The 14449-nt window shown below is 33.3% G+C and overlaps 1 protein-coding gene across 2 annotated transcripts; it reads left to right on the forward strand.

Moving 5' to 3' along the window:
- Positions 1 to 1189: 1189 nt before the first annotated feature.
- On the forward strand, positions 1190 to 7527 carry LOC142624520 (TMV resistance protein N-like). Of its 2 annotated transcripts, none has more exons than XM_075798108.1 (5): positions 1190 to 2295; positions 3424 to 4540; positions 4717 to 4989; positions 5119 to 6726; positions 6835 to 7527. In XM_075798108.1, exons 2-5 carry the CDS (start codon positions 3494 to 3496, stop codon positions 7525 to 7527), a joined length of 3621 nt encoding a protein of 1206 aa, XP_075654223.1. In that variant the 5' UTR covers positions 1190 to 2295; positions 3424 to 3493. The 2 variants fall into 2 exon arrangements, with proteins under 2 accessions (XP_075654223.1, XP_075654224.1); XM_075798109.1 differs by having other exon boundaries at positions 1255 to 2295; positions 4450 to 4540.
- The last annotated feature ends 6922 nt before the right edge of the window (positions 7528 to 14449 follow it).

Below are 14449 nucleotides of genomic sequence, written 5' to 3' on the forward strand. Positions count from 1 at the left end.
AAAAAAAAAAAGAACGCAAAGGGCAGAGGGCTAAGGCAGAACAATCAGCAATATGGCAAAGACAAAAAACAAAAATATGAACTTGAGAGAGAGGAGAAAATTTTCTTAATGTGATTAAGGATCTGAGGAGCAGCTGAGCAGCAGTAGCAGCAACACGCCAACACCAGATCAGCGGATCTGATCAGAGGAAAAGAACAGGCACAGTAGCGGCAGCAGTGATGGAGTCGTTGATGAGGTTGAGTGGAAGAAGAGTGAGGTTAGGGTAAAAATTTGAAAATTATAATTGTAGGTTCAGTCTATATTTATTTATTTTGGAACCGCTCATATTTATTTTTTATTTTGTAGTTTTTAATTTATCAGTTTTTTTGTTTTTTCAGATTGCATTTGTATACTTATTTTTTATTTTTAATTGAGGACTATTAAGATAAAAATTTAAAATTTCAACACTCACACCCCCCACCCCCCCCCCCCCCCCCCCCCCACACATATATATATATATATATATATATATATATATATATATATATATTAGCTTCTTTTTTTTTTGGGGCAATGGCCCACCTGCCCTAGTATGTCCGTTCCTGCTTTTTCTCAAGAATACTTTTATCTTAAAATTTTGGTTTGTTATATTGCTTATTCTTACGACTATATTAGTATACAAATAATACGAGTAATGTTATCTTGTGAAGAGTTTTTTTTTTTGAGGGAAATCTTGTGAAGAGTTGATTAGGGAAAAATAAATTTTTTTTTTTCAGTTTCCATTAAAACCAATGCCACCCACCGAATCATGAACCTTGGTGCTTGATATTTAATTATTTGTCATCATTATCGTGTGGGAAAGAAGCACAAGGTGGCACGCGCCTTTTCAGAAAAGGAAGGAAAATCGATTCCCACTTTCTTGTCTTTATGGAAAATCGAAAACGTACGGGGACAGCCTCATTGGGGAATTTGCATCGCAGAAACTTCGTGGAAGAGGGACGGCCCTCTAATTTTTTGATTATAGCAACAGTAAGTCATGACTCATGTGTGGTAGCAGTTTATTGACTTGACTGCACCAATGTTCAGTGCTACTTTCATATCAGTTCGGCTACACTAATTTTTTTTATTTTTTTTATTTTAATTTAAAATCTTTTTTTTATTTATTTTTTTAACTCTCTTCTCAAAACCCTCCCATCATATCGTTTATTCTACCATTTATTTTATTTAAATAATCAATTTTTTTAATTTATTTTTATTTCTCTCAAGTACCCATACGTGCTCTCTCTCTCCCCAATTTTTTCTGATTTGTTGCTCTCTCTCTACCCATTTCTGAACACAGATCAACTCTTCCTCTTGGTCTAATCCACACCCTCTCGGTCAGATCTCCATAGACAGCTTCACCGCCAGCTCAAACCCCTCACCAGCAAGACCCATACTCACTGCTCAAACAAGACCCAATCTCCACTCCCTTTCGGTCAAAGCACCGATCAAGCAAGACCCACGAGCTCCGATCAAGCACCGATCAGTATCTATGAAGGATCCACTGTCGCCATCTTTTTCTCTGTGAGGACCAAACTCTCTATCAATTCCAAATTTCCAGTTCGATTCTATTCCAGCACACTTTCTTGAAAATCATCATTCTTTTAACCATTTCTCAATCACATTCAAAACCTTTCAAATTGCACGGAATTCACTCATCTCTTATATATAATTCCCATTTCACTCCATCTTAATTGGATATTTCTTTCCTTCTTCTACTCCTCTTTTTAGTTCCTTTTCAATCTTCAGGTAACAGATCATACTGATGGCTGTCCCAACTAAAGAAGAATTAACCTCCTCTTCTTCTTCCACTCACCGATGGAGCTATGATATCTTTTTGAGTTTTCAAGGTGAAGACACACGTTATGGTTTTACAGGCCATTTATACAACGCTTTGCATGACAGTGGCTTAATCACCTTCTTTGATAACAATCTTGAGAGGGGAGAAATGATTTCAAAGGAATTTCTTAAAACCATTGAAATGTCAATGATTTCAATCGTTGTATTGTCTGAAAATTATGCATCTTCCCCTTGGTGTTTGGATGAACTTGTCAAGATTCTTGAGTGTAAAAATGCCAGACGGATCCGGAAGGTTTATCCAATTTTCTACAAAGTGACTCCATCCGAAGTTAGAAATAATGATAGAAAGGATGGAAAGTATGGGATAGCACTGGATAACCATGAGAAAAAATTCGAAGACGACATGGAGAAGGTTAAGAGGTGGAGGGAAGCTTTAACTGAAGTAGCTAACTTGTCTGGACTTGAATACAAGAATGGGTATGTATTATTTAATTAATACCTACTCTTGTGTGATTTTATGAGTTGCAAACTTTTAAAGGTTTTGATATATTCTTTTGGGTAATCATACTTGCCTTCTTCTGCGTTTTTATTCTAAATTTATTAGTTATTTTCTTATCAATTGTAAATAAATTTTTGTAAAGAAATTATTATAAGAACTTAGACTATTGCATTACTAATATAAATATAAACAAAAAGGAAGAGTGTTAATTCTTTTTTTGATGCAAGTGTTAACATCAAGTGAGAGGAGTCTTTTTTCCTTCAGGTTTGGGATGAAGTCATTTTCCTAAATCTCAAGAGTAGGAAGTGTAATTATCCCTATTATTTTTAGGACAAAATTTGATTATAAACTTGGTTATAACATAAGCCTACAAGTTCTATTAAAAAATTAACATCATTACATATTTTAAAAATCTAATCGTTAGATTGCATGTTATTTATGCTCTTAACATACATGTCAAATTGGTTGTTATTTATCATATGATTCATGAACTTATTATTTATGCATAATTTTATATTACCCAAGCTTGCAATTTAAACAATTGATTGATGACATAACCATTCATGTTTAATTTTCTGAAAATTTTGTGAACATAAATGATATAAAATGAAAATATAATCAAATGGTGAAGTTGTAGCTTTAAGCTACAATCAAGTTTGTAGCCAAACTTTATTCTTATTTTTATCTTCTTCTTTTTTTACTATTAAATGAAAGAAATAGAAAAATTTAATCGGATAATGTTAACAATTAAGAGTTTATCCCATTTAATTCTTAGAAATTTTTTAAAAATTTCTTAGTCTCATTTTGTTAATTTATCGTAAGTGAGTTTCCAATAAGTTGGTTTCCTAACCTAATGGGAGTTTCTGTGCAATTTTTTGCTAAAAGACTAACTCTAATTTCCTAACAACAAAGAATAATGAATGTGTTAAAGTTGATGATAGTTATCAATCAGTCCTTTAAATTATATGCCATTTACTCCAATTAAAAGTATGTCAATTTTAATGCACAAAATAAAATATATTTAACTTAGTTGATCTCCATATTTATATTTATATTTATTGTGACTAAAACTCATTATTTGTTTTTAATGCTTTGTGATTTTGCAGTTGTAATGAATATGAATTTGAATTTATCCAAAGAATTATTAAAGAGATATCAAGTATAAGATAAAATCATATGCAATTATCTGTTGCTAAATGTCTAGTTGGGGTAGATTCTCGAGCGAAAGCCATAGAATTTCTTTTAGATATGGAGTCCAATGGTGTTTGCATGGTAGGAATTCATGGTCTTGGTGGAGTGGGTAAGACTACGATCTCAATAGCTGTTTATAATAGAATTTTTGATCGTTTTGAAGGAAGCTTCTTTCTAGAAGGTGTTAGAGAAAAATCAAAGACAAATGTTGGCATTACCCAATTACAAGAGACCCTTCTTTCTAAGATCTTACGAGGTAGAAATGATAGGGTGAATAGTGTACACGAAGGCATCACTATGATAAAAGAAAGCCTCTGCAATATGAAAGTTCTTTTAATTCTTGATGATGTGGATCAATCAAAAGAGATAGAAAATTTGCTTGGAGATTGTAATTGGTTTGCTTCAGGAAGTAGAATCATTATAACAACAAGAGACAAAAAAGTGTTAGACAATCTTGGAAAAGACCATCAAATAAGAATTTATGAGGTAGAAGAATTGACTTCATTTGAAGCTCGTGATCTTTTCAATATGCACGCCTTCCGAAAAAATGAACCTGAGCAAGAATATTCAAATCTTGCAGAGCAAATTATATCTTACGCCGATGGCCTTCCATTAGCTCTAGAAATAATGGGTTCTGATTTGTACGGCAAAAGTAAAGATCAATGGACATGTGCATCCGAAAAGTATAAACAAATTCCACATGGAAAAATTATAGATAAACTTAAGATAATTTATGATGGATTGGAAAAAAGAGAAATGGATACTTTTCTTGATATTGCATGTTTTTTTAAGGGATTTGAAAAGGACGAAGTTGTGAATATATTAGATGCTTGCAAATTATTTCCAAGTTTTGATGTTAGTAGACTCATTGAAAAGTGTCTCATAACTGTTGACGTACGGGGCAAATTGTGGATGCATGACTTGCTACAACAAATGGGTAGAGAAATTGTTGAACAAGAATCTGAAGAGCTTGAAAATCGTAGCAGGATATGGTGTTATGAGGATGCTTATAAATTGCTTATTGAAAACATGGTATAAGTTCTTTTGCCCCACCTTTTTTTTCCCAAATATTTTTCATTGATTTTTTTTCCTATTCAATATTGTAGAAAATATAATTTTATCTATATATGTTTCCTTTAAAGTTTTAAAATCGTTATACTTTTGTCAAATTCTATTATGAAGTGAAACTAATTCTTTGTTCTATCTAGGGGTCGAAAAAAATTCGAGGCATAATGTGGCACTCACCTAAACCAAGAACCGTGAACTTGCAAGCAGATACTTTCAAAAATATGAGAAATCTCAAATTTCTCTTAGTTGAGAATATACGAATTTCTAAAGGGCTTAAATATTTCCCCAACGAGTTAAGATTGCTTCAGTGGCCAGAATATGATTTTCTCTTGCCATTAAAATTTTACCCTCACAATCTTGTTGTGCTGAATATGCGAAATAGTCAGATTAGATTGGAGAAACTATTAAAACAGGTATGAGTATTAGTATATATGATTTTTGATTTTTTTTTTATTATTATTTTTTTTTTGTAATGATGAATTTTGATTTCTTTAAATGTTATTTTTAAAATTTGTAGAAATAAATTTTTTTTTTTCCTGTAGGACCGCAAGTTTGAAAAATTGAAAAATATCAATCTCATTGGGTGTAAATGCACTACACAATTACCTTCCTTATTATGCGCCCCAAACTTAAAGAATTTGGACATGAGTGGCTGTGAAAATTTAATAGAGGTTGATGAGTCAATTGGATATCTTGATAAGCTTGAAATGTGGAACCTCGACTACTGCAGAAACCTTGAGATTCTTCCAAGCCTCCCCAAGCTGAAGTCCCTTAAAAGTTTTGGTCTACGTCACTGCAATAGGCTTGAGAAGTTTCCTGCTATTTGCGCCCCAAACTTAGGGTTATTGGACATTTATTTTTGTGAAAACTTAATAGAGGTTCATAAGTCGGTTGGATATCTTGATAAGCTTGAAACGTGGAACCTTGACAACTGCAGAAACCTTGAGATTCTTCCAAGCCTTCCCATGCTGAAGTCCCTTAAACGTTTTGGTCTATGTCACTGCGAAAGGCTTGAGAAGTTTCCTGCTATTCATGCCCCAAACTTAGTGTCATTGGACATTTCTTTTTGTGAAAACTTAATAGAGGTTCATAAGTCAGTTGGAGATCTTCATCAGCTTGAAATGTGGAACCTCAATAGCTGCAGAAAACTTGAGATTCTTCCAAACCTCCTCCTGCTGAAGTCCCTTAAAAGAATTGATCTATGTCACTGCGAAAGGCTTGAGAAGTTTCCTGCTATTTGCTCCCCAAATTTAGAGTTTTTGGACATTTCTTTTTGTGAAAATTTAATAGAGGTTCCTGAGTCAGTTGGATATCTTGATAAGCTTAAAGACTGGGACCTCACATACTGCAGAAACCTTGAGAATCTTCCAAGCCTCCCCATGCTGAAGTCCCTTGTACGTTTTGATCTATGTCACTGCGAAAGGCTTGAGAAGTTTCCTGCTATTTGCGCCCCAAACTTAGTGTCATTGGACATTTCTTTTTGTGAAAACTTAATAGAGGTTCATAAGTCAGTTGGAGATCTTCATAAGCTTAGAGACTGGAACCTCGAAAGCTGCAGAAAACTTGAGATTCTTCCAAGCCGCCTCCTGCTGAGATCCCTTAATTACTTGAATCTAAATCACTGCGAAAGGCTTGAGAAGTTTCCTGATATTCACCCAGAAGTGAAATGTTTGCCGTATTTAAAATTGACTAATAGTGGTATTAGAGAATGGCCTTCATCGTTAATGCATCTCACCAAAGAGCTTAGGTATTTAGCTTTATCTAACCCTAAAAACCTTGGGAATTTTCTGCATAGCTCCAATAAATTGCAACTGCTTGAGGAAATAGATATTCCCACTGCCAATTCCTTTGATGGCTTTTCGGGATATGGGTTTCTAAGCCTGACACGACTGGATCTCAACTATTGTGATGGAGATATAACTGAATTAGATTTTCAATACTTCCCCCTATTGCGCTATCTTCATATATATGATTGCAATATTATTAGTATTCCCCAAAGCATTAGCGGATTAGCTAGATTGGAAACTATTCGAATAGAATATTGTAAGCAGCTACGGGAAATTCCAACTCTTCCACAATCTGTAAGAAATGTGGAGGTAAACAAATGCCCGTCTTTGGATCTACAATCATCAAGCAGATTATTGATTCGGGTGAGGTCTCTCTCTCTCTCCCTTTATGTTTAGGTAATAAATAATCACTTAAAAAAAAAAAAAAACTTTTCTAAATTTCAATTTCCTGTATTTGCTTGATGTAAACAGTTTGGAGAAATTCTAGGGATTTTACCGAATAGAGCCCATGAAGGTGCAAGAAGCCACATATCAATGGATCCCTTTCATGACTCTGAATCTGAATCTGAATATGAAATTCAGTGCTTTCTTCAACTACCAGCAATAGAGATTCAAAAGTGCTTGAAATTCAACCATCAGAGTTTTGGAAATTCTGTATCCTTCTGGGTTGGTGAAATTTTTTCAAAATTAGCCGTCTGTATTGCTTTTCGACAATGCCAGGTTTTTGACGTTCTCATTTTCATCAATGGCTGTGAACTACGGCCAAATTTCAATATTGATAAGGGAGTTTCAGAGGAACTGTGGTTATTTTCTGTATCCCGTGGGCAATTGAATAAACGAAAACTATCTGAACAGAATCACATTGAAGTTAAGGTTCTATGTAGAACGCCCTTTAAAGTTCCTCCTGATATCATAAAATGGATCGGGGTCAATGTAGAATGCACCTGCTATCCTCAGAATTCAAATGTTACTTGCTTGCCGCTTCCGTGTGCTATGAATGGTTGTGGGTCTTCCTCGATTCCCAATGACACTGAGCTCCCGCCTTTTCTACCTGTTTCCTCCACTTCTTCTGCTTCAGATTCAGATCACAGGGTTTTTAACAATGGAAGAAATTACATACTTGCTGGTACAGGACTCCAAAAGCGAAGAAGAATTTGTCTCTGACAGCAAAGCCCAGCAGAGAGCGGAGCTCTAAACCTTGGAGATGGAGCTCTTCTCTTACCATTTGCTATCTTCATCATCCTTATTCAATCTCTTCTTCTTTTTCCAAACAACACATAATTATGATGTTAGAGAATCTCCTCAAAGACACAGTGGACCATTCTCAATCAAGGTATGCGTCCTCAGTAGGTTACATCTTTGGGTGCCTCTCTCTCTCTTCATTTATTGGGAAATCATGAATTTAATTGTAATTATGATCTATAAAATAAATATTTGATTTTTTTTTTAATTTATTTATTGTAATGCAGTTGTTTGGCCTCGTTGGACCATAATCATGTGCCAAGTAAGCTTACCTTCAATGTTTTGAAACAGCTCAAGACCTCTGTTGTTGACAGTAAGGCCTGATTTCTCACTTTCTTGATTTCATGTTATTCAATTTGGCTTTTGTTTTTTCATGTCCATTTTTTGTTGCTTTGGTGAATGCAATGCTTAATATTGAAATGTAATGGATTCTATGATGGTTTTTATAATATGCATTTGCTATGTATGCTAAATCTATATATTGTTACTTTTTGACCGAAAACCTAAATTCTTGAGTTCAACTTGAATGAAGATTCAAGATAATATTGAGGTTATGGTGCGGTTTGGATGCAGCGTCCACGTTTTGCGTCCAAGTTTTGCCTCTTTTTTTTTTTTTTTTTTTGCTGCTGCAGGAGACAAGCGTGCAGTGCGCGCACTGTGCATGTACTTTTTTAGCAATTTTTTATTAAAAATGGGTCCCGCAGCACTATTTACACATTTAAAAATTATTTTGCTACAGTGTTTTCAGTTTTCAGCAATAAGTTCTATCCAAACGGACCCTATATATAGAAGTTGGGTGAGCTGTAAGTCAACTTGAAGGTATAGACTTAATAAGATCTCTTACTATTTATCCAATGAGGAAATTTGCAGGATAGCATTACTGAGGGAAAGGATATAATAAGTTGACATGCGTGAGAAACAATACTAGAAACTAGCATCTCGAGTTTTAGAAACTCGATTTCAATCTAAATATCAAGTTTCAAATACTCAAATTTAACTTGTTGATCTGTGTATATAATGCCACATAGATCTCGAGTCTTATAGACTCGAGTTTGTAAAAAGTAAATCCGAGTCTACAACACTCGATTTCTATAGTGAAATGAACCAAAACAAATCAGATCGGGCAGGAACAGAGAAACAGAGAACAGAGGGACAGAGGAACAAAGAACGGAGGAACAGATCAGGAAGGAAGAAGAAGAAGAAGAAGAAGAAGAACCAAATCGGGAATAGAGGACCAGATCGGGCAGGATGAAGAAGACTTAGATTTGAAAGGAAGACTCAGATGTGGAAGGAAGAAGAAAAGAACTGAGGAAGAGGAAGACTCAGATGTGGAAGAAGAACAGGAACTCGAGTTTTAAATACATGATTTCCATGTGGATTTTTTTCCACCTCAGCCTGCCATCACATGCAATTCGAGCCTTAGAAACTCGAGTTCAAATTTGAATTGGAGTTTTAGAGTCTTAAGATACTAGTTTGCTATATAGTTTTGCAAACCTGACAACTAACTAAAATATTTTTAAAATAAAGTTAAAAGAAAAAAAAAATTCTTTATCCAATCTTTATGTTTTGATATATGAATATGAAGTGATGGTATAGAGAGTATCACTATATTATGATGCAAAGAAAGCTATCCTCATTTCAGTTTTGGTATGGAGTTGTTTAATTTCCTTTAGTGTTTGATTTCATTTAAGGTGCAGTTGCATTTTTCCTTCTAATTAAAGAATAATAGATAATGCTTTGAGCATGTTGTGAGTAGCACGTAGTGAGATTAAATCATATTTAGAAGAAATTTCTAAACTTTGTAGCTCTGTTCATCTGCTGTAAATCAGATTGGGAGTAAATATGGACCAAATTTCCTAAAGTGCAGCGGTAGAAACGGATCTGGATTCATATATTATTCCTAACATTCCATTATTATTTTGTTGTCTTGCTTAGAGAACTAGATGTTCCACATGAGGCTGTTAAAATGATGAAGGTGACATGTTATGCGTCTTCTGCAGTATCTCCCTTGTGAGTAGGAATCATCACTTGTTTGTTGAGTTCGAGTATCCTTTCTCAAAGAGGCTTTGGGAGTAAGTTAAGTCATGGTGTCTAATAATATACCAGGTATATATTAGCATGCATTAAGTGGTTTTCTGGGATACAGATAAGTTGAAGGTTCAAAATTTTATATGCATCATATGCAAACTTGCTTGGTCTATAATGGTTTATTATGTTTGTCTTCAAAGAAACGCTCCTGTATTGTCAAATCTAATGAGATTATCCTCGTTATGCGAAGAGTCAAAATTTTCTTACTGAATAGTCTTATGTTAATTGGGAATTTCTGTATTTTTTATGATGGCCATAATTGTGGACTTCTTGTCTGATTATTTGCTAGTTTAGATGCAGTTGCTATTTCGTCTGCTGCTGGCACTATTTGTGTTGTTAGGTGTTGTAGCTTTTAGCTGCTAGTGTTGTGCTATTTGCATGGTTTGTTACTTAAATAAAGTAATTCATTTGTAAAAAAGTAATGCTCATCTATAATTCTCCTTAAGTTTTTTTGCATACTTATTTTCTATATCGCCAAACAAACTACAACAAATATGTGCATTCAAACCTGAATTCACTTGCTGCCAAACCTGAATCTTCTAACTAAAGTACTTTTTTTTCTAATTAATTCTTTGCTCCTATGATGACTATTCTTCTCCATTTGCTATCTTTTCTAATGTGGTTTTACCATTGAGAACATGTAGATTTGGATAGAAAGAGTAAGAAAATGTAAATTTTAAGAAATCTCCTGCAACAATTAAGAATCATATCCTTTATTAGTTAAAAGCCAGACGTAGATTGAGATTTCTATGTACTGTGCAATTATATATATTTTTTCAAGTTATATTGTTGTTTTTTTTTTTTTTTAAAATTTTTATGTATTCTGTTATAATGATTTTAAATTTAATGTTAAGTAGATTAGATATTTCAGGTTCAACTCTTAGACACTAAAATGCTTTAGATCTATAAAGGCAAGCTGAATCATGTAATGCTTATTGTAATAAAATCTTGAGAGGCCCTATTAGTCTAAAGGATTATTTCTGTTGCTTCTTTTTTGGTTCAAGGGAGTTTCAAACCTCTGAGGAATCACTGTAGAGAGGTTGTTTTGCGGATCCCCTGCATTACTGTTGTTCTGGTGAATATTCAATAATGGGAGGATCAGCTCAAAGTACATACTCTACTTTGAAGATCTCTTTAATTAATTTTTCCTTCCATTTGATTGCATCTGATAGCTACAAAAATCCATTCTTTTTCCCTTTCTGTTGCCTAGGTCAACTTCATCACTTAAGAAGGAGACATGTTGGATTGTTCTGTGAAAAGTAAGCTCCTCTGCTATGGCATGAACTAAAATTTTATTATTCAGTCAATTATGATTTAGAATTTTAATTCCATTTGTAATAATTAATTGTTTCAAATCTTTATTTATTTATATGTTTGACTAAGAATGTGGAGCACCTGTTACAATGGACTATACCTATGTTCCGGTCATCAAGATATTACACTTCCACGGCTATAAAGGTATGTAACTTATTAATGTTATGTTCAGGATGGCATCTTTGGAAGTGCTTCTAGCTTTTGAAGTACAAAGAATAATTTCATGTTTTCTAATTCAAATATTGAGACAATAATTTGATTCTTTTAATTCAAAAAGATATTTGGTCTGCTTGACTAGTGTCAACCAATCTTGTTAAGTTAAGATATTTTTCGATGTTCCATTATATTGGACAAGATAAATGAAATTCTTGAAACTTATGAACCCTGCCTAATGAGCAAAAGAGATTAAAACATAAGGTAAGTGATATGCCTTGTAGGTGTTATTTATCTTAATTTTCTTTGCCAAAAAAATTGAGTTTGGTTTTTGTTGAGATTTTGGTTCTTCTGGTGATATTTCATTATTTTTGACATAATAAATTCATGCTGGGTCTTACTAGAAAAGAATGGACATAACAGATTTCATCATAAGACTACTCAATTGTTGGAAACTTGGGAGAGGTAGCCAATGGAAGGTGATTTTCAGTTGAAAAGTATTGGGATTACTAAGTTTGTTCATAAGACTGAATGCATAAAATCTATTCTCATAGAAGCTAAATGGCTAGTGGGAATTGGGAACTCTATTCCTATCATCTTTTCCCACATTCTTTGGCCTATTGGATCCATAGAAACAAAGTGGTGCTTGAAGCAATAAGTGTTAACGCTAGTAAAGTCTCGAGTCCCACCATTTACTTGTTTGCTATTTCAAGGGATGCAGCAAACACATGGGAAGTGGGCTCCTATTAAATTTCAACAATTTTTTATAAGTAATAGCAATTGAAATCAATTGAGAATTGCTGCATTTCTTGTAGAGATAAAATTGGTTGGGAGACCTATTTTTTGGATTTTTTTTTTCTCTATAATTTTATCATACCTGTAATGCACTATACAACGCCATGATTGTTTGTTTGGTGAGTGAAGCACTACTTTTATAAAAGAAAAGTGACTGGTGAGGTTGTCAATTTAAGATTATAGGTACATGTGCAATCACTATCTTTCTTAAAAATAAAAATAAAAAATTATGTGACACTTTCATTTGGTTGCACCTATCACCTATATAAGTAGGGTGTATCTATTATAAGACCAAGTGCACATGTAAATTTCTAATAAAGAAAATTATCTACAGATGTATTAGTTGAATTTTCACCGAATAATTTTTTTTTCTTATGAACCTATCCATAATGGGAATGCTTCAAATGCTGACACTTTCATTTTGGTGTATCTATTGCCTATATAAGTATAAAGTTGTGTTGATAATTAGTACCAGTACGTGTCATATTTTTAGTGTAAGTTGTAAATATTGTTATTGGTATCCCTCTTCTTTATCCTCACTATTCTTTTTCTGGACTAGTAGCTATTAACCACTATACCAAGTTTTCTAATATATGTCTTTGTCTTGTAGCATTTTCCCACAACTTAAAGTTTCTTGGCAGTATAGCACGTGAACATACGTTGAAGGTGTGAATCTCTCTCTCTCTCTCTCTCTCACTCATAATATGTCTATACAATGATGTGAGACCTGTAGAGAATTCAGTAAATATTATTATTGTTGGTGCTTCAAATGGTTGTGTATTACACGTGGTGTGAATGCTAACAGTAATTAAATCCATGAGATATTTTTTTTTTCTGACAACTCATGATTGGGGCATTTTCTTGAGTCAATATTTTTGGGGGAACAAGGTCAGTTTCTTGAGATTATTTAAGAGCATTGGTCAAACGGTTGTATTTCCCTCATTGTTCAATTTGTTGCCATCACTGTGTAGTTTTTTATTTTCAAAAAATTAATGTCAAAAGACTACATTTTATTGCAAACCTCTATATTTTAACTTGTATAAATGTATATTTGATAGAGTAGGTGGAAGTTGAGATAGGGGCTTAACACCTAGCAGATGCATGTGTAACTTACCAAGCAAAATAATATATATTTAAATGTTGCAATATTTTCTTTGTATTATGAGCAACCATCAACTCTGAATTTCTTTAATGCAACAACGGGATTTTGATTATTATTTTTAGTCTTTTGAATGAATGACATAACTTTAACTAAACAAGGTACACAAATTCTACTTAAAGAAACAGAGAGATAACCTGGACCGAACGAGGAACATGGCCAAACCATAAAACACTTTGAACTATTTAACTCAATCAAACACAGAGGAAAGGGCCATGCCTCAAACTACGCAAACATCTAATTGGAATAGCATTCATGATGATTTTATGCAAAAAAAACCATTATATATCCAGCCTCATGCCTAAAAGATTGAGATTTAATTGATTTATTGTGAGGTTCTGGAAAAAAGTCTAACAAGTCAAGCTACTGTGGTAACCATGATAGTTTAAAGATGGACGAGGAAATTAGTGATCCAAATATTAACAAAGGTATGCCTTGTCTTTTAAGGAATTTTATGTGAAAAAATATCTCACATCCTTTATCTTTTGAGAAAACTCTTAATCATTTTCACCAAAGATTATTTCATTGGAATGCTTTTAAACCAATTCATTTGAAGATATGTTTAAAACTATTTATTTACCATAGTTTGACAAAATAATAATTTCTTTTTTTTATAAGTGACAAAATGATAATTTCTTGAATAATCTTGTTCTAATCACATTTTAGTGGGCAACTTGGCAATGGGTGGAGCTGTAGTTTAAAGCTTCATGTACCCTTGTATTCTTTTGGCTGTATAAAAAGATCAATTAATCCCCAAACGAGGGTTTGTTTGCTTGCCACTTGTTAATTCAACATAACTGGCTTAGGTGTTATAACATAGGACAAAACTAAAACTTGAAGCCATGAAAATTGGAAAAATGGAAACAATAAAAATCAACTAGGAGTTAACACCTAGGGTTGTTTGGAGTCGATAACAAGCAAGATAGAAGGCCTAGGGGTAAGCAACTAGCATCGGTGGGAGTCGATAGTAGACCGTTGAAAATTTTCCAAGAGAAATCTTTAATAATCAAAACCAAAATTGTAAAATTGTCTCCAAAGGAGTACAATATAGATTACTATGTCACTTATCAAAAAAAAAAAAAAAAATATATATATATATTTTGATTACTATGTGAAAGTCATAATTCTATTTTACTTATGAAATTCTAATTCTGATTGACTTGCGAAATCCCAATGTCTGATTTATAAAAATCACCTTCTGAAACAACCTAATTAACTTCTAAGACTTAAAATAAAGTTCAAATGATTGTCAGAATTAAATAAAACTAAATTAATATTAATATTTCTTTGTGCTTTCTACACCATGATCTTACCTTGAGATATGGAACAAATTAT

The sequence above is a fragment of the Castanea sativa genome, chromosome 2, assembly GCF_040712315.1.
Source record: "Castanea sativa cultivar Marrone di Chiusa Pesio chromosome 2, ASM4071231v1".
NCBI classification, from domain to species: Eukaryota; Viridiplantae; Streptophyta; class Magnoliopsida; order Fagales; family Fagaceae; genus Castanea; species Castanea sativa.

What these genes read in the sequence shown, in the direction of transcription:
- LOC142624520 (XM_075798108.1), top strand. Translation starts at nt 3,494, where the DNA reads ATGCAATTATCTGTTGCTAAATGTCTAGTTGGGGTAGATTCTCGAGCG. An exon ending in AATTGCTTATTGAAAACATG is followed by an intron (nt 4,541 to 4,716) that starts GTATAAGTTCTT and finishes TGTTCTATCTAG; the next exon opens with GGGTCGAAAAAAATTCGAGG. An exon ending in CAAGCAGATTATTGATTCGG is followed by an intron (nt 6,727 to 6,834) that starts GTGAGGTCTCTC and finishes TGATGTAAACAG; the next exon opens with TTTGGAGAAATTCTAGGGAT.